At 37.1% G+C, this 25,001-nt stretch overlaps 6 protein-coding genes across 7 annotated transcripts in view; 2 read left to right on the top strand and 4 right to left on the bottom strand.

Annotated features, from left to right (window-relative positions):
- The window catches only part of dnr1 (E3 ubiquitin-protein ligase defense repressor 1), a 152,504-nt gene extending 148,550 nt beyond the window's left edge, over window positions 1–3,954 (bottom strand). Inside the window, exon 1 of the mRNA XM_089081775.1 lies at window positions 3,300–3,954. Within this exon, the coding sequence (XP_088937901.1) occupies window positions 3,300–3,386 (87 nt within the window). The 5' untranslated portion in view covers window positions 3,387–3,954. The remainder of the gene's footprint in view (window positions 1–3,299) is intronic.
- A 1,404-nt stretch (window positions 3,955–5,358) lies between these two features.
- Vha13 (V-type proton ATPase subunit Vha13) lies at window positions 5,359–7,315 on the bottom strand. The gene is made up of 4 exons (XM_011645493.3): window positions 7,155–7,315; window positions 6,474–6,574; window positions 6,281–6,379; window positions 5,359–6,199 (listed from the first exon to the last, which is right to left on the bottom strand). The coding sequence occupies exons 1-4, from the start codon at window positions 7,234–7,236 to the stop codon at window positions 6,125–6,127; spliced, it is 357 nt and encodes a 118-aa protein (XP_011643795.1). The 5' UTR covers window positions 7,237–7,315; the 3' UTR covers window positions 5,359–6,124.
- A 334-nt stretch (window positions 7,316–7,649) lies between these two features.
- Window positions 7,650–9,977, bottom strand: LTV1 (LTV1 ribosome biogenesis factor). The gene is made up of 7 exons (XM_011645489.3): window positions 9,821–9,977; window positions 9,168–9,735; window positions 8,858–9,096; window positions 8,668–8,796; window positions 8,415–8,606; window positions 8,063–8,302; window positions 7,650–7,950 (listed from the first exon to the last, which is right to left on the bottom strand). Exons 1-7 carry the CDS (start codon window positions 9,821–9,823, stop codon window positions 7,837–7,839), a joined length of 1,485 nt encoding a protein of 494 aa, XP_011643791.2. The 5' UTR covers window positions 9,824–9,977; the 3' UTR covers window positions 7,650–7,836.
- A 100-nt stretch (window positions 9,978–10,077) lies between these two features.
- Window positions 10,078–14,518, top strand: Arl6 (ADP ribosylation factor-like 6). Of its 2 annotated transcripts, none has more exons than XM_089081776.1 (3): window positions 10,078–10,291; window positions 13,260–13,439; window positions 13,756–14,518. In XM_089081776.1, exons 1-3 carry the CDS (start codon window positions 10,207–10,209, stop codon window positions 13,965–13,967), a joined length of 477 nt encoding a protein of 158 aa, XP_088937902.1. In that variant the 5' UTR covers window positions 10,078–10,206; the 3' UTR covers window positions 13,968–14,518. The 2 variants fall into 2 exon arrangements, with proteins under 2 accessions (XP_088937902.1, XP_011643794.2); XM_011645492.3 differs by having other exon boundaries at window positions 10,078–10,384.
- On the bottom strand, window positions 10,548–12,624 carry LOC105431357 (uncharacterized). The gene is made up of 4 exons (XM_011645491.3): window positions 12,445–12,624; window positions 11,877–12,367; window positions 11,442–11,792; window positions 10,548–11,357 (listed from the first exon to the last, which is right to left on the bottom strand). The coding sequence occupies exons 1-4, from the start codon at window positions 12,494–12,496 to the stop codon at window positions 10,638–10,640; spliced, it is 1,614 nt and encodes a 537-aa protein (XP_011643793.2). The 5' UTR covers window positions 12,497–12,624; the 3' UTR covers window positions 10,548–10,637.
- A 401-nt stretch (window positions 14,519–14,919) lies between the features above and the next one.
- Phm (Peptidylglycine-alpha-hydroxylating monooxygenase) lies at window positions 14,920–17,978 on the top strand. Its single transcript, XM_011645488.3, has 3 exons — window positions 14,920–15,157; window positions 15,523–15,738; window positions 15,841–17,978. The coding sequence occupies exons 1-3, from the start codon at window positions 15,041–15,043 to the stop codon at window positions 16,507–16,509; spliced, it is 1,002 nt and encodes a 333-aa protein (XP_011643790.2). The 5' UTR covers window positions 14,920–15,040; the 3' UTR covers window positions 16,510–17,978.
- The last annotated feature ends 7,023 nt before the right edge of the window (window positions 17,979–25,001 follow it).

Genomic DNA, 25,001 nt, shown 5'->3' with positions numbered 1-25,001 from the left:
GCAAGCTAATCCGAAGAATGATATCATCGCGAAAATAAATTGTACAATGTATCAATACGAAATGGCATTGATACTTTATCATCGAGCGTGATTACTTAAGCGCGAAGCGTCAACAAGATGTCACGAATAAGAATATTGATAGCAAACGATTATTCTTCTTATAAGTAATATCTACGAGAATATTATAATAAAAATATGTTATAATTTTTTCAGACATTAAATAATTATAGATAACAAATAATTAAAACTAAGTGTGATTTTCTATTTCTTTTCCCGTGAGTGAATCATGCAAATTCTTTGCCGATAGCAACCGTAGATCTCGGAGGGGGGGGGGGGGGGTACCAACTTATATTTAATATATATTTCAATCCTTGTACATATTTCATCTTTAAATAGAACCACATTTAAGGAGAAAGAAATGAGAATCGATTCTCATGGAAAGATCCTGGAGATGGTCGCGAGGTGACTTCGGGTCGAAGATAAATTGAATACGATCGTTCCGATACCCTCCCGTTACCATCCCTCTCCCTTCCCGCTGCCATAATCTCGGCCGCAACTTATAGGAATGATAATGTGAACGAGTCGACCCCGGGAGCATAAGGAATGTGTAATAGAAACGAGTTACATAGGGAGCATCTTCCGCCAGGCGAGACGCATTTCACGAAGGAAAGGAACGTTTCCATGAGAGTTCTATTAGAAGAAATACGACGTTTCCGAGCGAAGGGCGCGCTGACGCTATCTAATTCCGCTCACGAGATAAAATCTGAAACTTCTCTATATACACAAATCCAATGCGAAACACGACGTTATGTTAACGAAGATTTGCATCTTCCCTAATATCCCGTACTCTCGCGTTGGGAAAACTTAAAGACGTAAAGTCCTTTGGCAATGGCCTGCTTCTCGGATTTATCTCGTGGTGGAAAGATAAAAAAAAAACGGTAGATTTTTCTCGGAGTACAAAAAACGTGAGGGATTTTTCTCGGAGTACAAAAAAACGAAGTTTTCGTCGAGCTCTTTCTCGAAACGCGAAGGTCCTCTGCCTAAGGACTCTGTGAAATCGAGATTTCAGCTCATGCCGACCGTGTGTCCTGTTCTGTGCGGCATCTGTTGCGCACGTGAGAGCCAGGACCTAGGTCAACCTACATTGGTAATCCTCGTGTAATGCGAAAACACACAACATTATCCCATTAAAGGATCTGAACATGTAAAAACGAGACGCTCCTGGCGAACCGTGTTTCACGGTTGTATTTTTCATATTCTCATAACAAAACAAACATTTGCTAGAATGTCGATAACATATCGATGAGTCTTTGTTAGATATAACTAGATATATAAATACAGATAGACATTAAATATACGTATAGAAATAATAGAAATAAATGCTTAATCGTATCGATAAGCTTTTATTTCTGGAATATGAAAAATATTATATATATATTATACTGGCATATGTTATACTCGTACGAATCAATATCGCAAATTAAAAGCGTGCTCCACGAGATAAGGTAACGTTTATTTTCCTCGTCTATCACCAAGAGTGGAGGACTTTTAAACAAATTTATCGCTTATCGTTGCGAATCTCACAAACACAGAAGAATGGATATATCGGCAGTCGACCTTTGAACGAGAGCATTTTTTCCGATAAGAACGTGACAAGGCAATGTCCAAATCATTACAATAATCGCAGGCTTATGCTGAATTTTTCGTGAAAATTTTAAATCCGGTCTGAAACAAAAATCCTAAACTAACAACAAAATCCTAAACTGAAAACTAACAACATCCTCGATAAATAAAAAAAACTATTCTATATTAAAAAAAAAAAAAAACGCAATCGCACGTGAAGCTTTTCAAATTGATGTAAAACAGTCGAATATACGATGTTACCGGGAGATCGCGTTCGTATATTAGAAGACAAAAAAAGGCAACAAATCGCGAGAGGAGAGCGAGAGAAGTTTCTTGGAACCGAAACCGAGAACGCCCACGGCGTTTGAAGGTAAACTTTGTCGGTGCGCGAAACTTTCCTTCGTAGATCGAGGACTGTGATCGCTAATCAACACAACATCACAGAACGCAACACACAGAACACAACATAACGCAACGCAGCGCAACGAACTGCGTCGATTCACTCGAGCGCGAATTCGCAGAAAGGGCTTCACTTGTTAAGGGCGACAAATAGAAGACCGAAAATTGCGATCTCCAACTCTCAACTCGATTTGTGACGAGCAGTTTTGATCTTTCAAAAGACAAAGATTATTGTTATTTTTATCATTATGTATCGTGTATATTCGTACGTTTCCGTCTGAAATCGTGATTCTCGCCGCGCTTCAAGGTTGTTGCGCAAAACAAAGACGCATTATCCTTGAGCTACAAAATTGCAATTGTCCCGATCCGAATCACGCCTGGAAGTACTCCGAAGAGCTTGCACGATGAATCATTCAGTCGACAAGAACGGGGAACAAGTTCAACTTCATACACTGCTCTCACCAACGGATTTTGATCAATCGTAATTTGGTGTTAAAGGAAGCAATACAACTCTCCCTCTTTCCGAAAAAGAAAACAAGGTCAAACTCGCTGAATTACTAATGTAACGTCCCGTTACATTCTCAAATTTTTATCTCTCCCGAAATATATTACATAAGAATTATTTCTTAGATGAAAAAAAAAACGAGTTGTATTAAATAAAAGTTATATATAATAACACTTTTTATCTAGATCTTTTTATCTAGATCTTTTTATCTAGATTTTTTTATCTAGATCTATAGTTAAATATTAAAACGAATCATTCGTTACATTATTTATTACACTTTAAAAATTTATTTTTTATTAAGATACGTTATTATCATATAATTTATCAACGCTCAAATATAGGATGATTGGTTTCAATTGAAGTAGCGAATGTGCGAACTCAAATATTTTCTCGTGAATAATTTCGGGGCAAACTCGGAGCGAATTTGGAGCCTGCTAATGCGAAACATATCTCAGTTGAGATATGTAACTGTTGTTGATATGTAACTTGCATGGTAAGATAAGCATTTTCTATTTGCGTTCTGCGGCGAATTTGATTTACCTAATGCGAATATTGTACATCGTAAACATGGGAACCATGTGCGGCATGCACAAGAATAGAAAAACGATTATTTCGCGTTTATCGTTAAATTCGATAAATCGATTTTAAAGAAACGAAGGGGAAGATGTGAAAAAAATTGCGAATGCTGTGTTCGGCGCTACGCACATATTTGCATTACGTCGGCGGTAGCAATTCGTCTGTTGTCAACGAGAACAAGAACGCAATACCTTACCTTTTCGAGGCACTCCTGGCCGATGGCCTTCGGGTCGACCTGCACCTCAAGGATAACGGAGTTGGCTTGGCTGACGAGGCACCACATCTTCGCGGGTCGCTCCTTCCTCGACGACCTTCGAATCCTCGAACGAATCCCTCGTCGTCGCCCCCGGCGACTCTTCCTCTTCTCACAAGAACCAATATGCACTTTTATCGCGCCCGACGTTTACAATGAAAACGACGCGGGTGAAGCTGACGATGACAACGACAACGATCTCGACGACGGCGATAACGACGACAATGACGATAACAACGACGACGATCTCTTTCCCTCCGGATACGCGGCTGGTCGGCGACCGGTCGTGCCCGGCAGTACGCTCTTTGTCATAACAAAACTTCAAAAGCTACGTACGTGCACAGCTGTCACTGCGACGGGCTCGCGCGCTATGACTACGTGCGACGACGTCGACAACGTGCTCGCTCTCGTATCGGAGGCCGAACGCGTCTCGTCGACTTCCATTTCTCGGCGCGGAATGGCACACGTACTAACCGCTCGTCGCCGCCGCCGCGGGTCAGTTCGCGAAATCGAATCGCCTTCCGGCCGCTTGATCGAGTGGCGCTAGCGCCGCGGCCGACACTACGTCAGAGTTGCGTATACGGACGCGCGCACACACCGACGCCATCGCGTATCGCCGCTCGAGTGCGCGTCGCGCCAACTTGGGAGGGGGGAGGTTAAGTACAGCTGATCATCCCCACTACCGCAGCCGCCGCGCGCAGTGCGCATGAACGCCCCACCAATGGCGTACATAGCGTTGATAACGTGACGCGTAAACAATATGTGGCGAGTGCACGGCGAACTTTGGAATCGTCGTTTTGCATTCGAGGCCCGGTTTCCGGCGATCTATATTTCAACATTGAATTCTATTTGTAATTTTGCGAACTTTGGATTTATATATATACGATGATTTTCTTCACAATGCTTCTCGAATTACCGGCATTACATGGCATAAAATTATAAATAGAATTCAATTCCCCTCTTTCTCTCTCTATCTAACACGAATTACGAATCATCTAAAACTTGGACTTTTAATTCGATGAGATCTGTAGTACTTGATGATAATCTGTAACTTGTATTAATTTAATCCTCTAAAACTCAACTGTTTTTATGTGCTTGAAAAATAATTATATAACGTTAGCAAATATTTGGCAAGTTGATAATTGATTTTCAATTTTTAAATATTTTGTTACAAACATCAAATTTCTAATGCATAAGATTGATTTCTGACTCGTTATAAAATGCTAAAATGAAACTGCTTGATTATCAAAGAATGATATAATAATAAAATGCTACGCTAAATTATGATAAAAATAAGAATTAAACATATAACTATATCAATATATCTGTCTTCAAAATTGATACATAATATTGAAGATTGAACATAATATTATGTAAGATTGATAGAGAGAAAATTATATTAAACTGATTTTGATCATAAAATAGTAAGAAAATTACATATAATAGATTTTATCGTATGTGATTTCAACATGTTAAAATTAATTCGATAATCTGTAACAATCGTGTGAAATATCGTAGCAGAAAGGGAGCTTAAATTAGCTTGAATTGAACTATAAATTATAAAGCAACAATATGCATAAATACTCGAATATCGTAACGGAATGTCGCCGCGTCGTCGGGCTTTTACGCGGATCGTCAATAATCGACGAAAGTTATGATGTAATTATTGATCGAAATTTAATTAGTTTATTAATATTTCACGCGATAGTTTATTAATATTTTACACGATAATCCTTCAGATATTCCATCAATTAAAATCTGCAAATTCAGAGAAATTAATGGAAACAATAATCGCGCGAAAAACGAAATGCTTATGTAATCGAGTAAAGTATATCAGCAGAATCGTCACTACAATACGCATTGTAAATTTAGTACGTGTCCTTGAAAGAGTTCTCCACTTATTCATGCGTTTCCCTTTTCGAAATCAACGCTTTTTCGAGCGTATGACGTATACAATTCTATCTGAAATTAATAATAACAGAAAGAAAAAATTATACAGCACTTTATAGGTTTTCCTCTTTTTTTTTTTTTTTGTATTTTGGACACTAATACTGTACAGACAACCAACCAGCTTACAAAGACGAGGATATACATATGAGGCAAAGATGTCCGTTTTGCAGGGTCAATAGAGACTTTAAATGTTCCCATTAAAAAATTAAGAGAAGTTTGAACGTTGCTACATCGTCGCGTGGTCCACCGTCGACTGGGAGCGTGTCCGTGAACCGCGAGAGGCTGTAGAGAAAATCTCATCGTGCGTCCTCGATGCGACAGAATTATGGAATGACATCTAATGGCATACACTGAACGATATACAATTCATTACCACCACCTTAAATCGTTTTAATCGTATGTAACAGTTGTACATCGTCCCGACATGTCTAGGCCTTGACACATCGGGTCAATCGTACTCTCTGTTGAATACGCTCGTGGATTACTCATTTTTTTTGGTCTTTTCTTTTTGTTACGATGCAACTACATTACAGTAATTCTCAAACTGTGTGCATACGTGCCGGTGAAAAGCTCAGCGATAATAACAATACGATTACATTTATTGTCGTGTAGCAACTGCAGAAAAAGAAGAAGAGTCTAATTATAGTTTGAGTATCACTGTGTCTACAGCTACATTGTATATAGTTTTTTCCGATAAAATATAACATGTCGATATAACAGCGATAAATACATATTAAGATATGATGAACAATAATATTTAATGTACATTTATAGCGTAAGATGTATATTTATAGCTATTTGGATGCAATCCTTGTGGCTTAAACCTCAATGCGATAATTGCTATGCAGTTCAGGCTTAATGTCATATACCAAGTCCAAGATTTTAAGCATGACCTAAGTTACAAAGAATAAAAAGTAGTTTCTCAGAAATAATCATTGTTAATCAAATTTATTGAATTTATATAATGAACTTACTGTGTTTTTGTGCACAGCAACCGTCTGATTCATTTCTTCTATCTTGATTCGTGTATCTGCCTCGATACGTGCAGCTACATCCTCTTTTGAACCCATATGCTACAAGTAATATTATCATCACGTCATCAATTAATTTAACTATAGAGATATAAATATAATGAAATTCTCAATGTAAAGTAAAGAGAAATGATACCTTGGCTTCAAAGTCACGGAACTGTTTTTCTCGTTCTTGTCGATATTTTTCAATCTCATCCTGAGCCTCCTCCTTAGCCTGTTTCAGACGACGTGCCTTGCCTATGAAAAGTATAAAAAAAAATTATAATACAATAATCCAAATGTACACAAAAAAGTACATTCTGAATTCAATTCCATCCGAATATTATTCCAATATTAGTACAAATTAATACTTAAATACTATTATAGTTAAGATAGGACATCTGCACATAACAAATGCTTAAAGAGAAATCAAAATTTTGCTAAACAAAGCTAAATAAAGCTGTAAGTATTCAACTGACTTCGTGTAAAATTACGTGTAAAATTATGTAAAATTATTAGCGAATACAAAATTAGTAGAAACACAAACAGGTCGCGCGCAGGTTAGCTAAGACTTTCCTACTGTGAAGCGTCGTAAGTTTAAGAGTCATGGAATATCCTAATTGAAACTTGTTCTTTACACGTTCTGCAGCCTCGAGAAAATTGTCAGACATCCGTGATAAAGCGCGGTGTCGGAAAAAGAATCAACGTCACACTCGAAAGGTTGCAGATCGCGATCGCGATCGAGCGCCGCGCGTCCGTGTCGCGGACATGTAATTTTTTTTTTTTTCCGCCTGGGCGGAAATATCGCGGCGCAATTCGCACCGGAAAGCACACTCACGTTTCCTAGCGTCCGAGACCTTCTCCGCGGCGCGTTTCTCGGCAGCCAGAAGCTGCTGGATACCCTGCGTCTGGCTGGCCATCTTTGCGAGTGGAGAACGACGAGCTCTGTCACGAATCGATCATATGACTTTGGAGCTTCCGTCCTCTGCCCCGCCTTAAACGACGGCGCTTGGTGTCTCGTGCTCGCTCACGTGGCTCTGCTCACCGCCTGCCGCATCGCGAAAAAAATACGTCCGGTTCTTTTTTTTTCATCGAAAAACCGAAAGGAACAGTTTTCAGAATTACGCGCAAGCACATTTTGACATTTTCCCTTCAAAAGTTTCCATGAATTCAAAATATCGCGCGACAACGAAAGCCTCGCGTTTCTTGGTCATTTTTTTGAAAAATTGCGCTGCAATTGACGAGTCGACAGTGACATGTCGGCCAATATCGATAATTCGATGGATCGAATGAAGATTTAGATACGATAAATATAAGATAAATATATGAGATGTTTTACACATCATATGTATATATTTCTAACGTACAGAAAATTAGGATTCCTTAATTAAAATATTTATAGATACATTTAACTTGATCTTTAATGTACAACGATGCATACTTTTTATATTTAAAATGGAAATTGTTAAATCTTCTTGCAAGGACACGGTCATAGTTGTATATTATTTTGACTGAAAATTTTATACTATATGAGTTCCTTGAATGTTTTGCCTGTTGTTCAACCGAATCTTCTCTTGTCGTTTTTTTTCCTCCTTAAACGCTTCGGTATTAGCCTTCCGCTCTATCCTTCTTTCCTAAAAATTATATAAGATGTAAAAAAAAAAATTATGAAAGTTTATGTCACAAATTACGGACGCGTAATATATAAAATTTTATTAATCTAATCTGAATGTTTAATAAAATTACTTTTCTATATTCTTTGAGTAGTTTTTTCCTTTCTCTTTTCTCGTCAGTAGTTTCCCCTTTAGGTCTTATACTTAGAATACTTAAAGTAGATTTTCTACTTTCTGCTATGGATTGTGGACCCTTTGGTGCGTTATTTTCAAAATCAAATTGAGCCAACGTTTCAGCTGTTAATTTTCCAGTAGTGCCTAATACATTTTTTGGAATACCAGATTTTTTATCAATTTCAATCTTCTTCGACCGCTATTAAAACAAAAAAAAAAGTAAAAAGATAAATTAACTAGTATTAGTAGAATACATTTATATTTATATATTTCTGTAATAATTTTTTAATATCTATTGATAAATAAGTTACCTTAGGAGGTTCAGAAATTAATTTAGGATGATTGTAAATGTTGCTGTATGTGCTAAGAATACTTTCGCAGTCCCATCTATCCTTTCCTCGAGGATCAACAAAAAGTTTTTCTAAATCTTCGTCTTCTGAACTCGAGCATTCTTTTTCTATAATCTTCATCCTGTCTTTCATAAGCTCTGCGATATTTTCCGTCTACAAACAGAAAAAAAAATGGTACATTTTTCACCATATTTTTTTAATATTCTATACTTACGTCTTCCTTTTGCTTCTTTTCAAATTCTGCGGCATATTGCATAATAAGATCCGAATCATGTGCGACATATCCTTCTATTTCATCGCAATCTAAAGCACCAATTTCATTTTCATCGTATGCAGCATACATCTATATAAATTAAAACATATGTAAATAATGTCGTAATACTTTAAAAAATAAAAGTATTAACCTTCTCGAATTTGTTATCTAACAATGTAAGTTGTTCATTCCTTCTCATCACACTACTACTCATAGAATACTCTGTAAACCTCGATTTTGTTTCCTCATCTTTGAAGGTATATTGGGGTCCATTTAAACTGTGTACTTCATCTGCATCCTCATCGGATAAATCCATGTGACCATTATATGATACATCGGATTCATCGGATTCACTATCGGATTCATTTCCTGATTCATTTAATTCATATTCTAAAATTATAAAAAATTATGAAAAATGTAAAGTTCAAGGAAATATTACTGCTTATGCTCAGCAAATTTACCATATTCTCTGTCAGAATCCTTATTGTCCTCATTGTCGCTACTTCCAGCATTAGCCAATTCTATGAAATTGTCCTCCAGTTGATTTTCAGGATCATCGTAATCAAAATCATCATCCATTGCAGCAACTACATCTGGGTCAAGATCTAATCGCGGTCCAGAAACTGGCGCAGCTTTATTGAGCATACCAACTTTCTCCTCAACGTTCGACGCAAACACAGAGGATGGCAGATTAATCTTTGGAGTATCCTTGTCGCATTTGGAATTATTTGTATTCTCGATACGTTCCCATTCCACTGACAATGTTTTGACGTCTCTGAGATGCTGTAAATAATTGTAGTCGTCATCGTAGTAAATTCCATATTTTTGCTGTTCCGCTTTACGTTTTTCCTTGTCTTCGCAACTAAGGATCTTCTTATCTACTTTCGCTGCTTGCGTATCCGCTGCTGGCACCAGAACTCTTTGTGGTGCTGTTTCATCTGCTACCAACGGATCTTTCTGCGAGCGATGAACCAGATGGAACGTGACAGAATTCTTCTTGTCAATAAATCTTTTCGTTTTTCCCTTTGGCTGCAATTATAATGTTATTCTATGAAGCAATTTAACCTAGATTAATGTTCTGTAAAAACAAGTATAAATGTGCGTTAAGACTTACCATCTTGATTTGTTATACTCAAACTAATCGTACGTACAACAGTCAACAATATATACAATAAAACGTCACAAATTAATATATTTGTATGTTTAACTTTATGCGTCCATTTCTTTAAATATACAGAACGTAAAACATGTGGCTTCAGACATGATAGATGCCCAGATTGGCAACAGTGCTCTCAAAAAAAAAAAAATCCCCATCAAAATCTAGTTCTCTTCGGTTGTAGCAATTTTAACATGAACTTCCAATTGGTGCAAATGAAAAGTTGGAAGGGAGTGTTTCTTTCGTTCCTACTCCAATTTGCTGGTGATGTCACATAAGGGTGAAAGGGAAACGACTATTGATATCCGATAAATGTGAGAGGGAACTTACGGCGTCAAGAGAAAATGGGGTTATTCGATCGTTTAGCGAATCTCTTAGGTCTTAGGAAAAAAGAAGTAAACGTTTTAGTAGTGGGCCTTAATAACAGTGGTAAGTCGACGGTCATAAATGATTTCAAACGCGAGGATGACCGTTGCATAGACATAGTGCCCACTGTCGGGTTTAATGTCGAAAAATTCACATGTAAGTTAAATAACGAGAAGCGAAAAAAATGTGAGATTCCGTTGCTTCCAGTGCTACCTTCACGTACTCTACTATTGCACCTACATAATCTCAAGATCACATAGCACTGTTTCATTTTATAAGATACAAAAGGAAAAAAATTCAAAAGTGATGTACGTATATATTGAAATGCACAGAAAAAATATACACTTTATTTCTAAAAGATATGTTTTGTTATTTCTCTATACATATTTGTACATTTTACATCATTATTTTAACTTGTTATGCTTCTTGTAAGGCGTTTTCCTCTCTTTGACATCCGTAAACTTAATGATTTAACAGTTTTCCTAGTTCGTAATATTTTATTTTTTGTTTTTACACTTTTCTTTTCGGAATTTTTCCCCTTATTTTTTTCTAACTGATTATTGTCCTTTGAGTTATTTAATTTTTCTATCTTCTGGGACGTATCAGTAGATGTGATATTACTAAGCTCCAAAGTAGGCAAGTGTAATTTTTCAATATCGACACTGCAACATGGAGTACTCGTAATTGGTTTGCTTTTCAGTTGCTTTCCTTCAGGTATATTGCGCAATTTTGATTCAGACGATACTTCATCCATATTAGAATTTGTGGTCTCATGAATTTGAAAATTTAATTTTGTCTGCTTTAGTTTAGTTTTACGTTTCTGCAATGGCGTTTCATCCATCAAACTTTCATCTTCATTAATTCTCTTTTGTTTTAAAATAGATGCACGGTTCTTTGTTTCCTTTACTGGAATTTGCTGTGCATTTTCAGTATTTGATACTTTTGTTTTCAAATGATCGTTTTCTATATCATCTTCTGATGATTCAATATCTTTTGAGATCTTTTTCTGCCTTTTCCTCTTATTCCATTTCTTTTGTAATTCACGTTTTTTCTTATGTTTTCTTAGTGATGCCTTCAGATCTGATTTTACTTGTGTCAAGAGGTTTCCTTCATCAGAACTGCTAGTATTCTAAAAATAAAATTATATAGTTTAAACACCTTTGAATTATAAATAGAAAATTATTTATATATTTTATATATTTAAATATCATACATTTAGTTCCAATGGACTTTCATCCAATGACTCATTATTGATCTGTTTCCATGTAAATGTGGAATTGTCCTGTGCTAGAATCTTCTCTAATGCAGTTTTTAAATCTGATATCTTAAACTCCTTCAGAAATACCTTCAATCTTTGTTTTACATCATCGCTTAACTTGCCTTTGTTTGTTATATTAATATTAATTTTATGCGGTCTTGCTCTGTCAGAATAATACAGCAAATATATTGCCAAGTTTATGTAATTGTCATTTTCATTGTCGTATACACCATACATTTCCATACTGATTTGCTTAAATCCCATGTCAGATTGCAAATTATAATGTTTTGTGTTCGAAATATGTTTCTAAAGAAATAAACATTATTTATTTGTCAATATCACAGTTTGAAAGTAATTTTATACTATATCGTTATTCCTATAAAACTGTACCTCCAATGATAAGAATTGCTCCTTTCGTGCAGTATAGCAGTCAATATGATGCTTGCAGCTCTTTAAAAAAGGACTTATATTTCTCAACTCGCCAATAGGTCTTTTGGATAATAACTCATTCATATCGACTGACATCGGCATCACCCATTTTCCCAATTTGCCCTTTCCATTTTCGATAAAAATTTGTACGGCATAGGTGTTGTTCCTCTGATCTCCATTCGTCGACGTGAAATTAAATACAATTTCGTCCTTTTGAAATTTAACGCAACGAAAACCGGCAAATGCGTACATATCGTTCTGCAGATCGACGTCGACACTCGGCGGCATTCTGCTCTGTGAGGAAACTCCTGGACTTGGCGGGAGTATCTCTTTCGCACGTTCCTCCACATCCTTAAAGCGCAATGTCCGCAGATTCCACTCGCACTGCTTGACAATAGACTCCAACTCTTTTATCTCTTGTAGCAGCTTCTTCTTTTCCTCGGCTGTCGTGTCTAGAAACCAAAACGAATCGGTTAATTTTCCCGTCGTTTTAGCGAGGTTAGGATTTCTCCTCAATAGATTCACGCACTTTCCTTTGTCGGCTCGTCATTCGCGTCGTTCTTAGATCTACGCTTTTTCATTTTCGTTGAAGATAAAAGATTGTTATGTCAAGTGTATTCGTTTGCAACAATGACAAAGCCGACTTTACGCAATTTACGCGTAAAGATCGCTCGTAGTAGCTATCAATTGTTTTTGTATTGAAATTACTCCGGTCAGATGGCGCGTTGGCGGATTCCTGCTATTTGAATAGTTTCCGTCAAATCCCAATTAATTTATGTTTGTTCCTATCGATGTAGATTAATTTTAATCCCGATTCAACTTGCTTTTTATCTATTTTTAGTTCTAAGAATTAGAAAAAGGTAAAGAGTAAATTAAGTCGTAATTAAAATTAATAAATATGGCTAGAATAATTTTTTAGATATACCGAAAAACAACGGAAACAACGGAAACTAACTTGTTTACATGAATTATTTATGTTTAATTATTTTTCTATTTATTCACGAGTCATAATTGAGCCTCTCAAAAATCAAGTTGACCTCTATAAAATAGATACTTTAAAATATAACTCTATAAAATAAAAAATATACGAAATTTATAAAATTACATGATGTTCTGATATTAAAATTAAAAACACTTTTAAAGAATTGCATTGATCGATTTAGTTTTCGAGAGATTCGATAAATAAACAAGTGTTTAACTGAAGCTATTCTGTAAAAAAGAAAGATACAATGAAAAGAAAAAAATTGAATACTATTCACAAAGTGATATAAATAATAATATAAAGCATTAGAATTTTGCTTTTAGTTTGATTTTGATATAATTGCGTCAAAATTATTGTTTCAGTTAAGAATGTCAATTTCACCGCATTCGATATGTCGGGTCACGATCGTCATAGATCGTTATGGGAGCATTATTACAAAGATTGCCATGGGATCATCTTTATAATTGACAGCAGTGATAAACTGCGACTGGTTGTCGTCAAAGAAGAACTCGATATGCTACTGCAGCATCCCGACGTGGCAGGTACACAATGATTAACAAAATTCTAAGTAACATAAGAAGAGCCTAATTCCAAATTAAAGAACGGAATTGAGAGTCTTAATTTACTTACTTATTTATTTCTACTAATGTAAATTAATTTTAATCTCTTACTAATTTTAAACTTATCTTTTTATCTCCTTTTGATTTTTAAAATTAGAAAAAGATAAAAGATAAAGATTAAATCAAGATTAAAGATATTTTTACAGAATTTAAGAATCTTCAAATCTTCAAAGTTTGTTATTTCCTAAGCTCTAGACTAGATTATAAGATGCTCAGAGTGCGATTGAAAACATTTCAGGTCGCAAAATACCCATTCTTTTTTTGGCGAACAAAATGGACCTGCCCGATTCTCTGACTACCGTAAAATTAGTTGCCGGATTAGGACTTGAACGGATACAAAATAAACCCTGGCACATACGAGCGACGAACGCGTTAACAGGCGAAGGCCTGCAACCGGCGATTGAATGGCTAACGGATCAAATTCGCGATATATTCATCAACAAGAGATAAAATGCGCGTTGTACATTGCAATGAGATACGACTGGCTCGACGAAGTCTATTATGTTACGCATGGAATGGAGCTAATCGATGCGCAATGATTTATGCTGTTATTTGTATGTCAATTACATTGGTGTTTCTCACCACTGGTGATATTCTTCCGAGATGCGATTCTGCATCGCGAAAGTAAAGATCCAAAGTAAAATTATCATCATTGCAAGAATCGTTTTACACTGAGAGATGTTTAATTCCATGTAATTAGCGCAGAAGAGCGTGCAGTCGAGAATTTTGCAATTTTTATGAAATTTAATGAAATTGCAAGAATCTCGTGGCCAGATTTTATTGAGAAACGTCGCTGCTCAATGCAATTCCGTCCAGAAGAAATGCGTAGAGATGTTGAAATGTGTATGTAATATAAAATATATTCGTAAGAGATGGCTGATCAACGTAATTAAGATGTGATTACTAATAATTTTCGAAATGTGTATTAGTTTAATAATTAGTGCGCTTTGAATAGACTTATTACTTTACTATAATACTTAAAATAAATACTGGTTAAAGAATTCCATAGTTTAATATCGATTTTTCTGTTTTCTTTAGTACATAATTATTGTGCTAATATAGCATATTATTAATCGTGCAGGATGTAATTATTTATGATTTTTTGCTTATAATTTCATTTTACTTTTGTATATAAAAGAACAGTTTTTGCCTCGAACTATTAAATCTTCGATTTAACGGAGAAAATTATTACTAGAAATAATAAATTTAAAAATGTTGACATTTCTTTGAGAGAGAAAGAAAAGTCAATTGTCGATCGCAAGCGTGATCGCTTGTTAATTATAATAATAAGAATTACCGATGCATAAGAATTACCAGCATCAAGAAATGTGTACGCGCTCCCGCGAGATGTCATTACCACCATAAAAGGTCACGATTCCAAAAATACCATTCCCTATTTACGTCATACGGTATCGCTTAGGTCGAGTTAGGTGTCGTATCGACCGACCTGTAGCGTTTGACAGGTGGACACCTTATCATAGAGTTGATAAGAGCCGACGTGTGAAAAATACTGTGGCTCGAAAATGTGGGAAAAACGTGCGTTTATGCGTTACTTCGTCTTCGCGATTTTTCTCAAGTTCACGTGTTGTTACGACGTCGAAAAGTATTCGCTGCTTATGCCAAATGTGAGGCCGAACACGGTAAGCATAATTTTTTTAGCTTGTTTTCTATACGACGTGCGCGAATACACGCATACAACATGTAACAATACATAATATACAAAACGTATACATGTGCACAAAGGCGTGAGCGTTGCGTTTTCATAACATATGGCTATTCCGACTTGAACAACTAAGATGTAAAAAATCAAGCAATCACGAATGTAGCTTATAATTCAATTTCGATCATAATTAATATATTATTCTTAATATATTATTATATTATAATATATTATTAAATTATTATTATATTATTATATAGTAGTGAGAATGTGAGTAATGATAATTTCCTTAATTTTCTCAAAAAATTTATATGCAATTTTTATAGAATAAAATTTTGTTTACAGCCCGAGTTATATTTATGCACCCCAGTTAGAGTAGACTTTGCAAGGAATTATTACATTACTGGTTTTGAGCCAAATGCAACGATGGCAACGGCCCATCATATGCTCATTTATGGTTGCACTGAGCCGGGTAGTTCGAAGCCAGTCTGGAACTGTGGAGAAATGGCGACTGCTGAAAGAACAGTAGACACTTTCCCTGCTTGCAAGGAAGGAACTCAGGTAATAGACATTAACATCATGAAAAAATACTTTTTAAATATACTTTTGAATTGGAAAACAAAATCTTATGTACTTTACGTTACTTAAATCTTATTTATGTAGATCATCTATGCATGGGCAAGGGATGCTCCCGAGTTAGATCTACCAGAGGGAGTAGGCTTTAAAGTAGGCGGTGATTCTCCCATACAATATATTGTGCTGCAAGTACATTATGCACACATTGATCGCTTCAAGGATGGCAGTACAGATGATTCAGGTGTATTTTTGCATTTTACAAAACGACCGATGAACAAATTGGCTGGTGTTATTCTATTAGGAACGGGTGGTGTCATACCGCCTAGAAAAATAGTACATATGGAATCGTCTTGTCGCATAAAAGAGAATAAGATTATCTATCCGTTCGCATATAGAACACATACGCACTCGCTCGGAAAAGTTGTCTCCGGTTATGTAGTGAAGCCGAATAATGAATGGATCGAACTCGGCAAGAGAGATCCATTGACTCCTCAAATGTTTTATCCCATTACTCATAATGTTACAATTACATATGGCGATAGATTGGCGGCCCGTTGTACGATGAAAAGTACACGCGATAGGAAGACATATATAGGTGGAACAAATGAAGACGAAATGTGTAACTTTTATATCATGTACTACGTGGAAAATGATGCTCCCCTTGAACAAAAATATTGTTTTACTTATGGACCACCTTTATATTCTTGGAAGCAAGAGTTGAGTAATATCCCGGACCAGGAGGCATCTACTTTATAATACAGCAATGTTCTTGGCACAAAAATAGATCGATTTTCTTTTATCATTAGATAAAATTCAAACAGGTATCTGCAGATTGTATATTTAAATGTGTTTGAATCCTATTCATCAGTGAGATAGGGTCCATATTTGGGGACCAAACCGTCCTAACGCAGATTTTTGGTATTTTTTTTAATACATCGATTATTTCTGTAACGCAGCTTTTACTAATTTGTTTTTCTATTTTTTTCTATATATTAAATTTAGAATTACTTGAGTGAATCTTAAAATAATTTGAAGGGATTTTATCTCAGAAAGATGATTATCATTTATTCAGTATACGCACAGATTAGCACAAATTAACTTCTAATTTTATTTTTTTCTTAATAAATAATTATAAATTTTGTGAATACTGAGAATATCAAGGTACATTGTACTTATTTTATGTGAATACTTAAAGGACTCGATATCAATTTATAACGTTGGAATACCTCTTCTTGTCAATTCTTATAAATATGACACACGATCATTACTACAAATTGCCGCTCGACTATATGTACGCAATACGAATAATTTTCGATGACAAAAGCAAGTCTAAATTGATCATTGTAAATTAGCTTTTTGTCTCAATTATTGCGGCATACACTAAAATATCCCTTGTGAAAATAGTTAAATTTACATAAGTTAATTTCAAATATCATATTCATTCAATTAGAGTTGGCATATATATATATATATATATACTAAAGCGCCATGCAGATGTGATATAAAAAGTTAACATTAAGTTTAGGTCTAGTGTTTCGGTTAATATTTACCGATTATAAATATTTGAAAAGACAATTAAAACGGAAACAACATACAATATATGCTATATATACATATTACTTTATTTTATTAATCATTTTATTAAGGTGCTCAGGATTTGAAAAGTAGCTTGTACAATGCATTTAAATAATTTGATGATGTGCAAGAATTATAAAAAAGAGACGCAACTATTTATATTTTATTGATCATGTTATATATGTATATATGTATGTGTGTGTCAAAGATAGTGGCAATCTTTAATTATTGCGAGAAATCTCTTTTAATATTTCCTCTAGATTGTACATATACTCAGGAATCTCTACTCCTCGAGACTGCATTTAAGTCTTAAATGAAGAGAAATAGATATAATTATACGTATTTTTCGCGATATCGTTTACGAATATAATATTTATTTTCGAAGATATGTATGCGACAGTCGCCTCTGAAGGGAAATCTAATTGTGAGACGTGGATTTCAATAAATGTCCTACGCAAAAGTTGCCGACGTTTCGTTTCACGCAATTACAAAATGTCCGAAGTGAACCGATCGCTTCAGACATTTCCTGCGAAGTACGTCGACCTAACGATGTACTCTCGTAATTGAGTGCAGCGTCCTTATATAACCCGCGAACAATACCATATCACGTAGTCTGACGTTAATAAAGTTTCCTTGGCCAGTGTATACAATTGATGGTCTTTTGTTTGCATATGTTTCAGGCACAGCAAATTATATTACAGGCATAGATGTATTCGCCATATGTATATGCGTTGGCGTGCATTTCTATTTTTATATCGCTCTGAAATTGTATACTTGATATATATGGTGTTCCATAAGTCGAGGTCAATCACTAAAGAGGGTAAATGAGGACTCAAAGACAAGAAAATATTGATATGAACATGAGTCTAAAATGCGTTGTTTTCGAATTATCGCTATTCGAAAGAAAAACCTATCTCTTTTTTCAATTTTGACAAAAAAAATTCGAAAGCAAAGCAATGTCCAATTTCAATGTGGCAAAAATGGCGATAATTCGAAAACAGCGCATTTCCGGATCTCTATATTCACATTAACTTTTTTTCTTGTATTCGAATCCCCAATCACCTCCCGAGCGATTGACCTGCGTTTCTTGAAACACCTTGTATAATCCATCAGCGACGCGTCGTGTCGCTTTCCATTGCTTGAAATAATTTATCAAACGCGATTAATTTTCATTTCACGCGAAGTCACGTGTCGCTGCAAAAGGAAACGCGGATTAAAGAGATTGGAGTTTCAGCGGTAATAGCGTCTCTAATAGATCCGCGAAAACGAGTCGTGAATTTCCGCGATTTAAACTAAGTACAGACGTTTCCTACGTGCAATTCGTGGTTTCATTAAACATAAAGGGTGCACATCAGGAGAGAGGTAGTCTCGTCAGGGTTTTTAGTACCGCAATAAAGCACGTTTCGCGCGGCTTTACGTCAGATTTATCGTGCGCGCTTTCTATAGCAACATCTCGCTCGTCTCCGGTATGTATTTTCTCGGAGTCTCTCGAGTCTGTCGATCGATCGGCGAAAAGCTAACGAATTAATACACCATTTCACGACCTGGTCCGATATACTGGATCGCGCTCGGCTGTGTTTGTTACGTCTAACGTTCACGCGTAGATCGAGATCGGTAAATTAGCTGATCCTCAATTAACCGTTATCCACCAATCTTATTTGCTGATTACGAAATTACATTCGTACGGAACTTGACGAGAAGACTGATCATGAAGCGGGACTATTTATAAGTGATAGGTGGTGTATTCAAACGACGAGCGGAATTAATTAACCTAAATGGAGCTGCGGGAATTGACTAATCGATTATCTTACGGAGCGCCCCCGTTTTGTCTACATTGTGCAGAATTGTCAGCGATATATACCTGTCATATATAACTTGCGGTATAAATGATTGAATAAACATTCCGACCATTATTTAAATTCTGCAGGCTGTTTTTTTAACGTTTGAGTCTATTTTATCTGAAAAAAAAAATCTGAACATCGATAATTCCTATAATTGAAAATAGAAACTCCTCTTTTCGCGAATTTCGTGCTAAAAATGATGAAATTCTTATTTTACATTTAATGAATAATTTTTCTTGTGATAAAAATTAAAATTATAAAAAGCTTTTACTTAAATAAATAGACTAAATATTGAATGAAAGATGCTAAAAACGAGAGAATTATAGAAATATAATATCCAATTAAATTTTCATTACGTAATACTAATTTCAAATTAATTAAAAAACGTTGTAAATATATCAGTAATGTTCTGAATAATTATGCAAATTTTAACAAATTTGATAGCTTTAGAAATGAGTATTTCTGATAATGGCAAAAATTATATGCGAATAAATAATTGTTCTCGTCGACGAACGACGAATTTCGCTGGCATTTCGCAATACACACGTTACTTTTCGATTCTATTGTTGCAGAATCGGCAGAGTCGTTGAAAGTATGTCGACGACGTACGTTTTCGGAAAATAAATGACCGAAGAAAGTGCAGCGATCGGGTTGAAGAATCTAACGGAGGTGTGGTCGACGATTTTAAGAGCTATTGATGAGAGCCGAAAGAGCTAATAACAACTCCTCTCTTTTTCGCTTTACACGCTTAACATCTTTCTCACGTATGATAATTTGTAGCTGTGTCAGAGCTCAAAAAGCGTCTGTCTGGCAATCGTTAAATCATCAGGCGACGCTGTAATTGAGTTTATCCGCAGCTGACTATTGATTTTCAGTTGGATTGTTATTTCCATGCGCGTATATAGAGAGAAGACTTGCATTCGAAATTAGGTCAAAGGATGACTGTTTTATTAAATAATAGTTCTTTTATCTCCATTTACTAAACAAACGAACGATACGCGATACGGTGTGCGTTGATGACGTGTTTTATATTAGCACGCTACTTTTGCACTCGGCACTCATCGCTCCGGATTATTTAGATCAAATTGTTCCGCGAAAGCTCCGCGCACTAATGCCATCGGAGATTTCACGCAACGATAATCAGCCGGCGACTAATGCGGAAATCGCTTTCGTACTTTCGTTTCTTCCGGTACGGCCTACTTTACGAAGGCGAAGGAATGCCTGGCGGAGAAGTGTTTTAGATTTTCGTCGTGCGCTCGTAGCGCGACGTATCGGTTCGCCCACCTGTAAAATCGAAAAACCGGTTTTGCTCATTACGTCGCCCCCTTGCACGCGTCTCCTTCAGCAGGATTCCGTGCCAATACAGATACGGTACGTCCGGCGCAAATCGATAGTCGTGTCCGTATTCGAGTCCGTCGAGTCCTTTGTACGGATGCGAATGAATATCCACCGCGGAATCCGTGTCCGCTTATTACGCTTATTAATTCTGGAAATGTCTGGAAATATCAGGCTGGCTCTTATCGACGTAGATAAGAGAAGAAGACGTTACAGAGATACGATAATTAACATTAAATTTTTTTTTTTTTTATTAATTGAATTTCTAAAATCTTTCACTCATGATAAGGGGGATTCTTTTTATTTTAAAAAAGGAGAAATTTTATCTTTCTTTTATTTTGTATTCTGATTTTTTTTATATAGCTCGATTCAATATTTAACATCGCAGTTTTGATGTAGGATAGAAATAATTTGTAGTCCCAAGTCCGGATATGTGAAAAGTTTTTTTACATACTGGAAATGGAGAATGCAGTTTCTGTCTCTTTCTCTCTCTTCTTTCTTCTTTTTCTCAAATAGGATATTTTATTAAAAATAAAACAGAGCAAATGAGGAAGAGATACTGTTGCCCCGGCTTTCCCTTGCACCAGTTTCGTCTAACGATATAGTGAAAGTTTATACGAAGTGACAGGAGAGTTATATACGGGGGTTGACCGTAGAGAGAGGGTTAAAGATCGATTTGCGTCGTGCAGCGAGCAGCATCACTATTTCGATTTCACGGGAGTAAAGAGGGACGTTGCGAAGAATACGAATTACCCTTGGCAAAATAAATCGGCGAGACTTGGAGAGATTTCGCAACGCGTGACTCGCGTGTTAAGGGAGATCGTCTGTTTCGAAAGCGAAGTTTCGAGCGCGACGGAATATAGATCGGATGCTCGATCATTTCTGCTCCATTAGTCGATCAGTGCCACGCGTCGAAAACACGCGGGAAAACGGGAGGATTACTTTTGTGCCCCGCCGCCACGATAATCCCGGGCCGAATTCTCAAGATATGTTCCTCAGCGGGGGCCGAAAACGAAACGAGATATTGTGTCTGGGAATGAAGAAAACGTGCGCGTAATATTTCACCTTCGCGGCGAGACTAGAGGCAAACGAAATATACGTTTTCGCCTGTCTCCCCCCCCCCCTCCCTCCCGAGTCGTTTATCACGTGGTTTTACTGTAATAAACCTCTTGTCAATTATATATGTACTTCGCGTTTTACAACGATAAACCGCGGTATCTCGCTTGTACAAACGTATGTAAAATGTCGTTATCTTAATAGAATATCGGTGTTAAAGTGCCTTTTTTTTTTAAGGCCACGTTAAATTAAATAGATAGATCCACACGCGTGTCTTTCGCCCGCGGGAAATCTGCCCCGTGGCTCTAGATAAACAGCGATTTATTAACTCCCATTAAAAGCTGAATTTGCCTAATGGAATAAAGGTACGTAAAACTTGATTCTTGTCGTGGGTCTCGCTCCCCTGATTTCATTTCCTCCGCGCGCGGAACGACGGTGCGTATGAAAGTAAAATTCATACGCGCATCGGTACGGCTTGTACGAGCTGTGGGTATCCATTTCCGGTTACCGATACGATTCTATACTCGTATACGAAGCGTATCGCAAATCTCCGCCATTCTTCTGGCGGACGATGCTCCGAGATCAGTATTCGTAACGATGGCTTAGAAAGCGGACAGACGTGTAGCGTGTACGCGATACGTCATTAATCACCATCTGTGTCTGCGGCTCATATTTCCTATTCTTAATCACCCCGTACATTTCCAGCTTCGAGGTATAAATTCTCGTGAAATCGATGAGATCTGGTCTCATCCGATGCGTCCAATGTCGAGCGCATTAACAAATATCAATCAATTTACTTATCCTCGTTACCGCATTAACTCTAAGAAATATATTAATAAATACTAAATTGGACATGTCACATGTAAGATTACTATAAAAGAAGGGAGGGGGGAGGAGGGAGGGGAGAAGAATGATCGTTAAGTCGGTCCTATTTAAATTAAGCGAGATGATAGAACCGACTCTTAATTGGTTCTGTTTAATTGCAGACCACAAATTGCGGGCTACAATTTCATCCGATGCAAAAAGAAGCGCACGGAGAGAGAATAACGATAATTGCCTGCGTATGTTGGAGCATGTACTAGTTTGACGGCTCAGTTCTGCTTTTCATATAGAACAAATTAATTGCTGGTGTAAGCTGGGGAGTTTGTTGCGGAGATGCTAACATAGCTTGGTTATCGAGCCTCTGGCAAGCAAGATATCGAGTTCGCAACAATTACCGCCCTTGCGTTAAAGTCCTGCGATATCATACTACTCCGCAACTCCCAACGCGGAATGATGTTTGACATTTTCGAGGCGCGCGTATTCGACTCGTACTTCCCTCGTACGTACCGCGGAGCTCCGAAACTTCTCCGATATTCCCGGTCGGATCTACCTCCGGAAATAGAGATTGCAGGTAAATGCGAGACGTGAAATAGAAATGTAAAGTCACAGTTTTGTATTAATATTTACATTAACATTTATATTATCTCCTTCACGAACAGCTTTCGCAGTTCATATTTCGAAATCTATCGTGAGTTTTTTTTACCACAAATAAATTTTACCATATTAATTAAACGATGCGAGCTATTTTAGGAAATCGCTTCCGAGTGAATAATCCTCTTTATCACTGTAAAAAGTAATGCAATTAGATACAACGTTAAATACGGATAGCCAGGCCGATAAAGACGACACGGTGCGAGCGTCGCAAGAGCACATGGGTTGATCGTTAGGAAAGCAAGTGACCGTTGGTTGCAAACACCGACTTCGAAAGTGAGGCCTCGATCACGTTTCGTTCGACGCCGGTTCGCACGTAGACGGCCCGAGCTTTTGTTTTCGTCCTCTTTTTCCTTCGATCTTAGCACGGCGGTCCGAATCCACGACGACGACGACGACGACGACGACGACGACGACGTGGCACGTTTTCATGGGCGAATCCCTGCTAGATGAAGCCCGCTCGAATTTCCGACGTTATTGAAAGATTCCCAGATTTCTCTCGTGTGAAAAAGCTCGTTGCTCACGCGAGATGCACTTGCCGTTTAACGTTTCATAATAGTGTGGTAGTTGGTTAACTGGATGCGGTTGCAGCGGTTGGCTTCCCGCGGGAGGCTCCATATATCGCAACGTTATAAACGAGAAAATTTTCCCGGCATACTAGCGGTACTGATAGAAAAATCTTTAATCTAAAAATAAATCTTTTTCTGAAGAAAAAGGAAAAGACGGAGAAAGAGAGAGAGAGAGAGAGAGAGAGAGAGAGAGAGAGAGAGAGAGAAAGAGCACAGATAATCGTCGAGCGTGACGTAAATCTAGTTTTAAATATCCTCTTAATAAAATCTATATCTATGTCGTGAGAGGTTTGTAATCATATTTTATTAAAATGACGTATGATGCTTACAAATTGACTTTGCACTTTGATAAATGAGAGACTTGCTTATCGGATAAGTGAGAGACTTGCTTATCAATTTTGCTTTAGATAGCACAATTTTTTTTATATATCGCATATATTTTATATATTTTATATAAATTTATCTAATTAATGTTTATGCTTCGTAAATAATGATAAGTCGAGTTGCAAAGTTACAATGCCGTGTACAAAGGGTAACTAGAGCGCAACTGCATGGTGCGTAATTGCACCGATAAGCAAGAGACATACATTTAATTTTCATGTCGAAGTAGCAGCTTCATCATCGTACCGCCTTTCTAGCATCTGCAACTCAATTTGGCCTGTTCTCTCTTTCTCCGTCCGCCTCTTTCTCTCTCTCTCTCTCTCTCTCTCTCTCTCTCTCTCTCTCCCGTACGAAAGCCATCGATTTCCCGCGTTCCGCCATTGGGAAACAACTATGGTTAATCGGGCGAATTGTTAATCGCGATCGTGAATAGAGGAAAAGTCAATTTGAGGGCGAAGGAGATCGGTACTTTCTCCGTCGTCGTCCCCGAGATAAAACGTACCGCAAAAAGATGTATCCGCTCGAACGATTCTTCGTAAAATTGCATCTCGATCGATAGATACGGGGTGAGCGAACATTCCGTTTGGCGTGTCTTTTATTCAGAAAATGACGCGGTTCGCCACGCGCGCCGGATACGCGGCAGCCGCCGGTTTAAAGTCATTTTCTAAGTTACGTCGCGTTCATTAGCGATGAGCAAGGCTCAACCGAGATGCACCGTGCGAATCCTCGCATCGGGATTGACGATTTAGGTGTGTCACCGATCCGTTCCCCCGGTGTATATTCCCACGTTCCCCGTCCCAATTCCGGCGCGTCTGAATTGGCGTCTGAATACCAAAGGTAAACAGACTAAACCGTTGGTCGTCTCAAAAGGATTTACATTTCTTTTAGAAAGGCGACGTCGCGCTTACAGACCACACCGTCCGCTTATGTAAAACGCGCCCAGAAAAATTTTTGACGAAAATATTTGACGACAGTGACGCGCATTTCTCATCCTCTTTTTTTTCCTCCCTGGATTTTT

The sequence above is a fragment of the Pogonomyrmex barbatus genome, unplaced genomic scaffold, assembly GCF_055798465.1.
Source record: "Pogonomyrmex barbatus isolate J1 unplaced genomic scaffold, ASM5579846v1 scaffold5, whole genome shotgun sequence".
Classification (NCBI taxonomy): domain Eukaryota; kingdom Metazoa; phylum Arthropoda; class Insecta; order Hymenoptera; family Formicidae; genus Pogonomyrmex; species Pogonomyrmex barbatus.
This window is presented reverse-complemented; position numbering and strand designations above follow the sequence as displayed.

Bases quoted from the DNA above. Each gene is read 5' to 3' on its own strand.
- Vha13 (XM_011645493.3), bottom strand. From the start codon at position 7,236: ATGGCCAGCCAGACGCAGGGTATCCAGCAGCTTCTGGCTGCCGAGAAA. The intron at 6,575-7,154 runs GTGAGTGTGCTT...TACTTTTCATAG, and splicing joins GGTCTCGGACGCTAGGAAAC to GCAAGGCACGTCGTCTGAAA. The intron at 6,200-6,280 runs GTAAGTTCATTA...TTTGTAACTTAG, and splicing joins TTGCTGTGCACAAAAACACA to GTCATGCTTAAAATCTTGGA.
- LTV1 (XM_011645489.3), bottom strand. The intron at 8,797-8,857 runs GTTAATACTTTT...TAATTTATATAG, and splicing joins TAGATAACAAATTCGAGAAG to ATGTATGCTGCATACGATGA. The intron at 8,607-8,667 runs GTAAGTATAGAA...TTCTGTTTGTAG, and splicing joins AAAAGAAGCAAAAGGAAGAC to ACGGAAAATATCGCAGAGCT.
- Arl6 (XM_011645492.3), top strand. From the start codon at position 10,207: ATGGGGTTATTCGATCGTTTAGCGAATCTCTTAGGTCTTAGGAAAAAA. The intron at 10,385-13,259 runs GTAAGTTAAATA...TTATTGTTTCAG, and splicing joins TAATGTCGAAAAATTCACAT to TTAAGAATGTCAATTTCACC. The intron at 13,440-13,755 runs GTACACAATGAT...AAAACATTTCAG, and splicing joins GCAGCATCCCGACGTGGCAG to GTCGCAAAATACCCATTCTT.
- LOC105431357 (XM_011645491.3), bottom strand. From the start codon at position 12,496: ATGAAAAAGCGTAGATCTAAGAACGACGCGAATGACGAGCCGACAAAG. The intron at 12,368-12,444 runs GTGCGTGAATCT...TTTGGTTTCTAG, and splicing joins TGACGAGCCGACAAAGGAAA to ACACGACAGCCGAGGAAAAG. The intron at 11,793-11,876 runs GTACAGTTTTAT...TTATTTCTTTAG, and splicing joins AGCAATTCTTATCATTGGAG to AAACATATTTCGAACACAAA.
- Phm (XM_011645488.3), top strand. From the start codon at position 15,041: ATGTGGGAAAAACGTGCGTTTATGCGTTACTTCGTCTTCGCGATTTTT. The intron at 15,158-15,522 runs GTAAGCATAATT...TTTTGTTTACAG, and splicing joins CAAATGTGAGGCCGAACACG to CCCGAGTTATATTTATGCAC. The intron at 15,739-15,840 runs GTAATAGACATT...TTATTTATGTAG, and splicing joins CTTGCAAGGAAGGAACTCAG to ATCATCTATGCATGGGCAAG.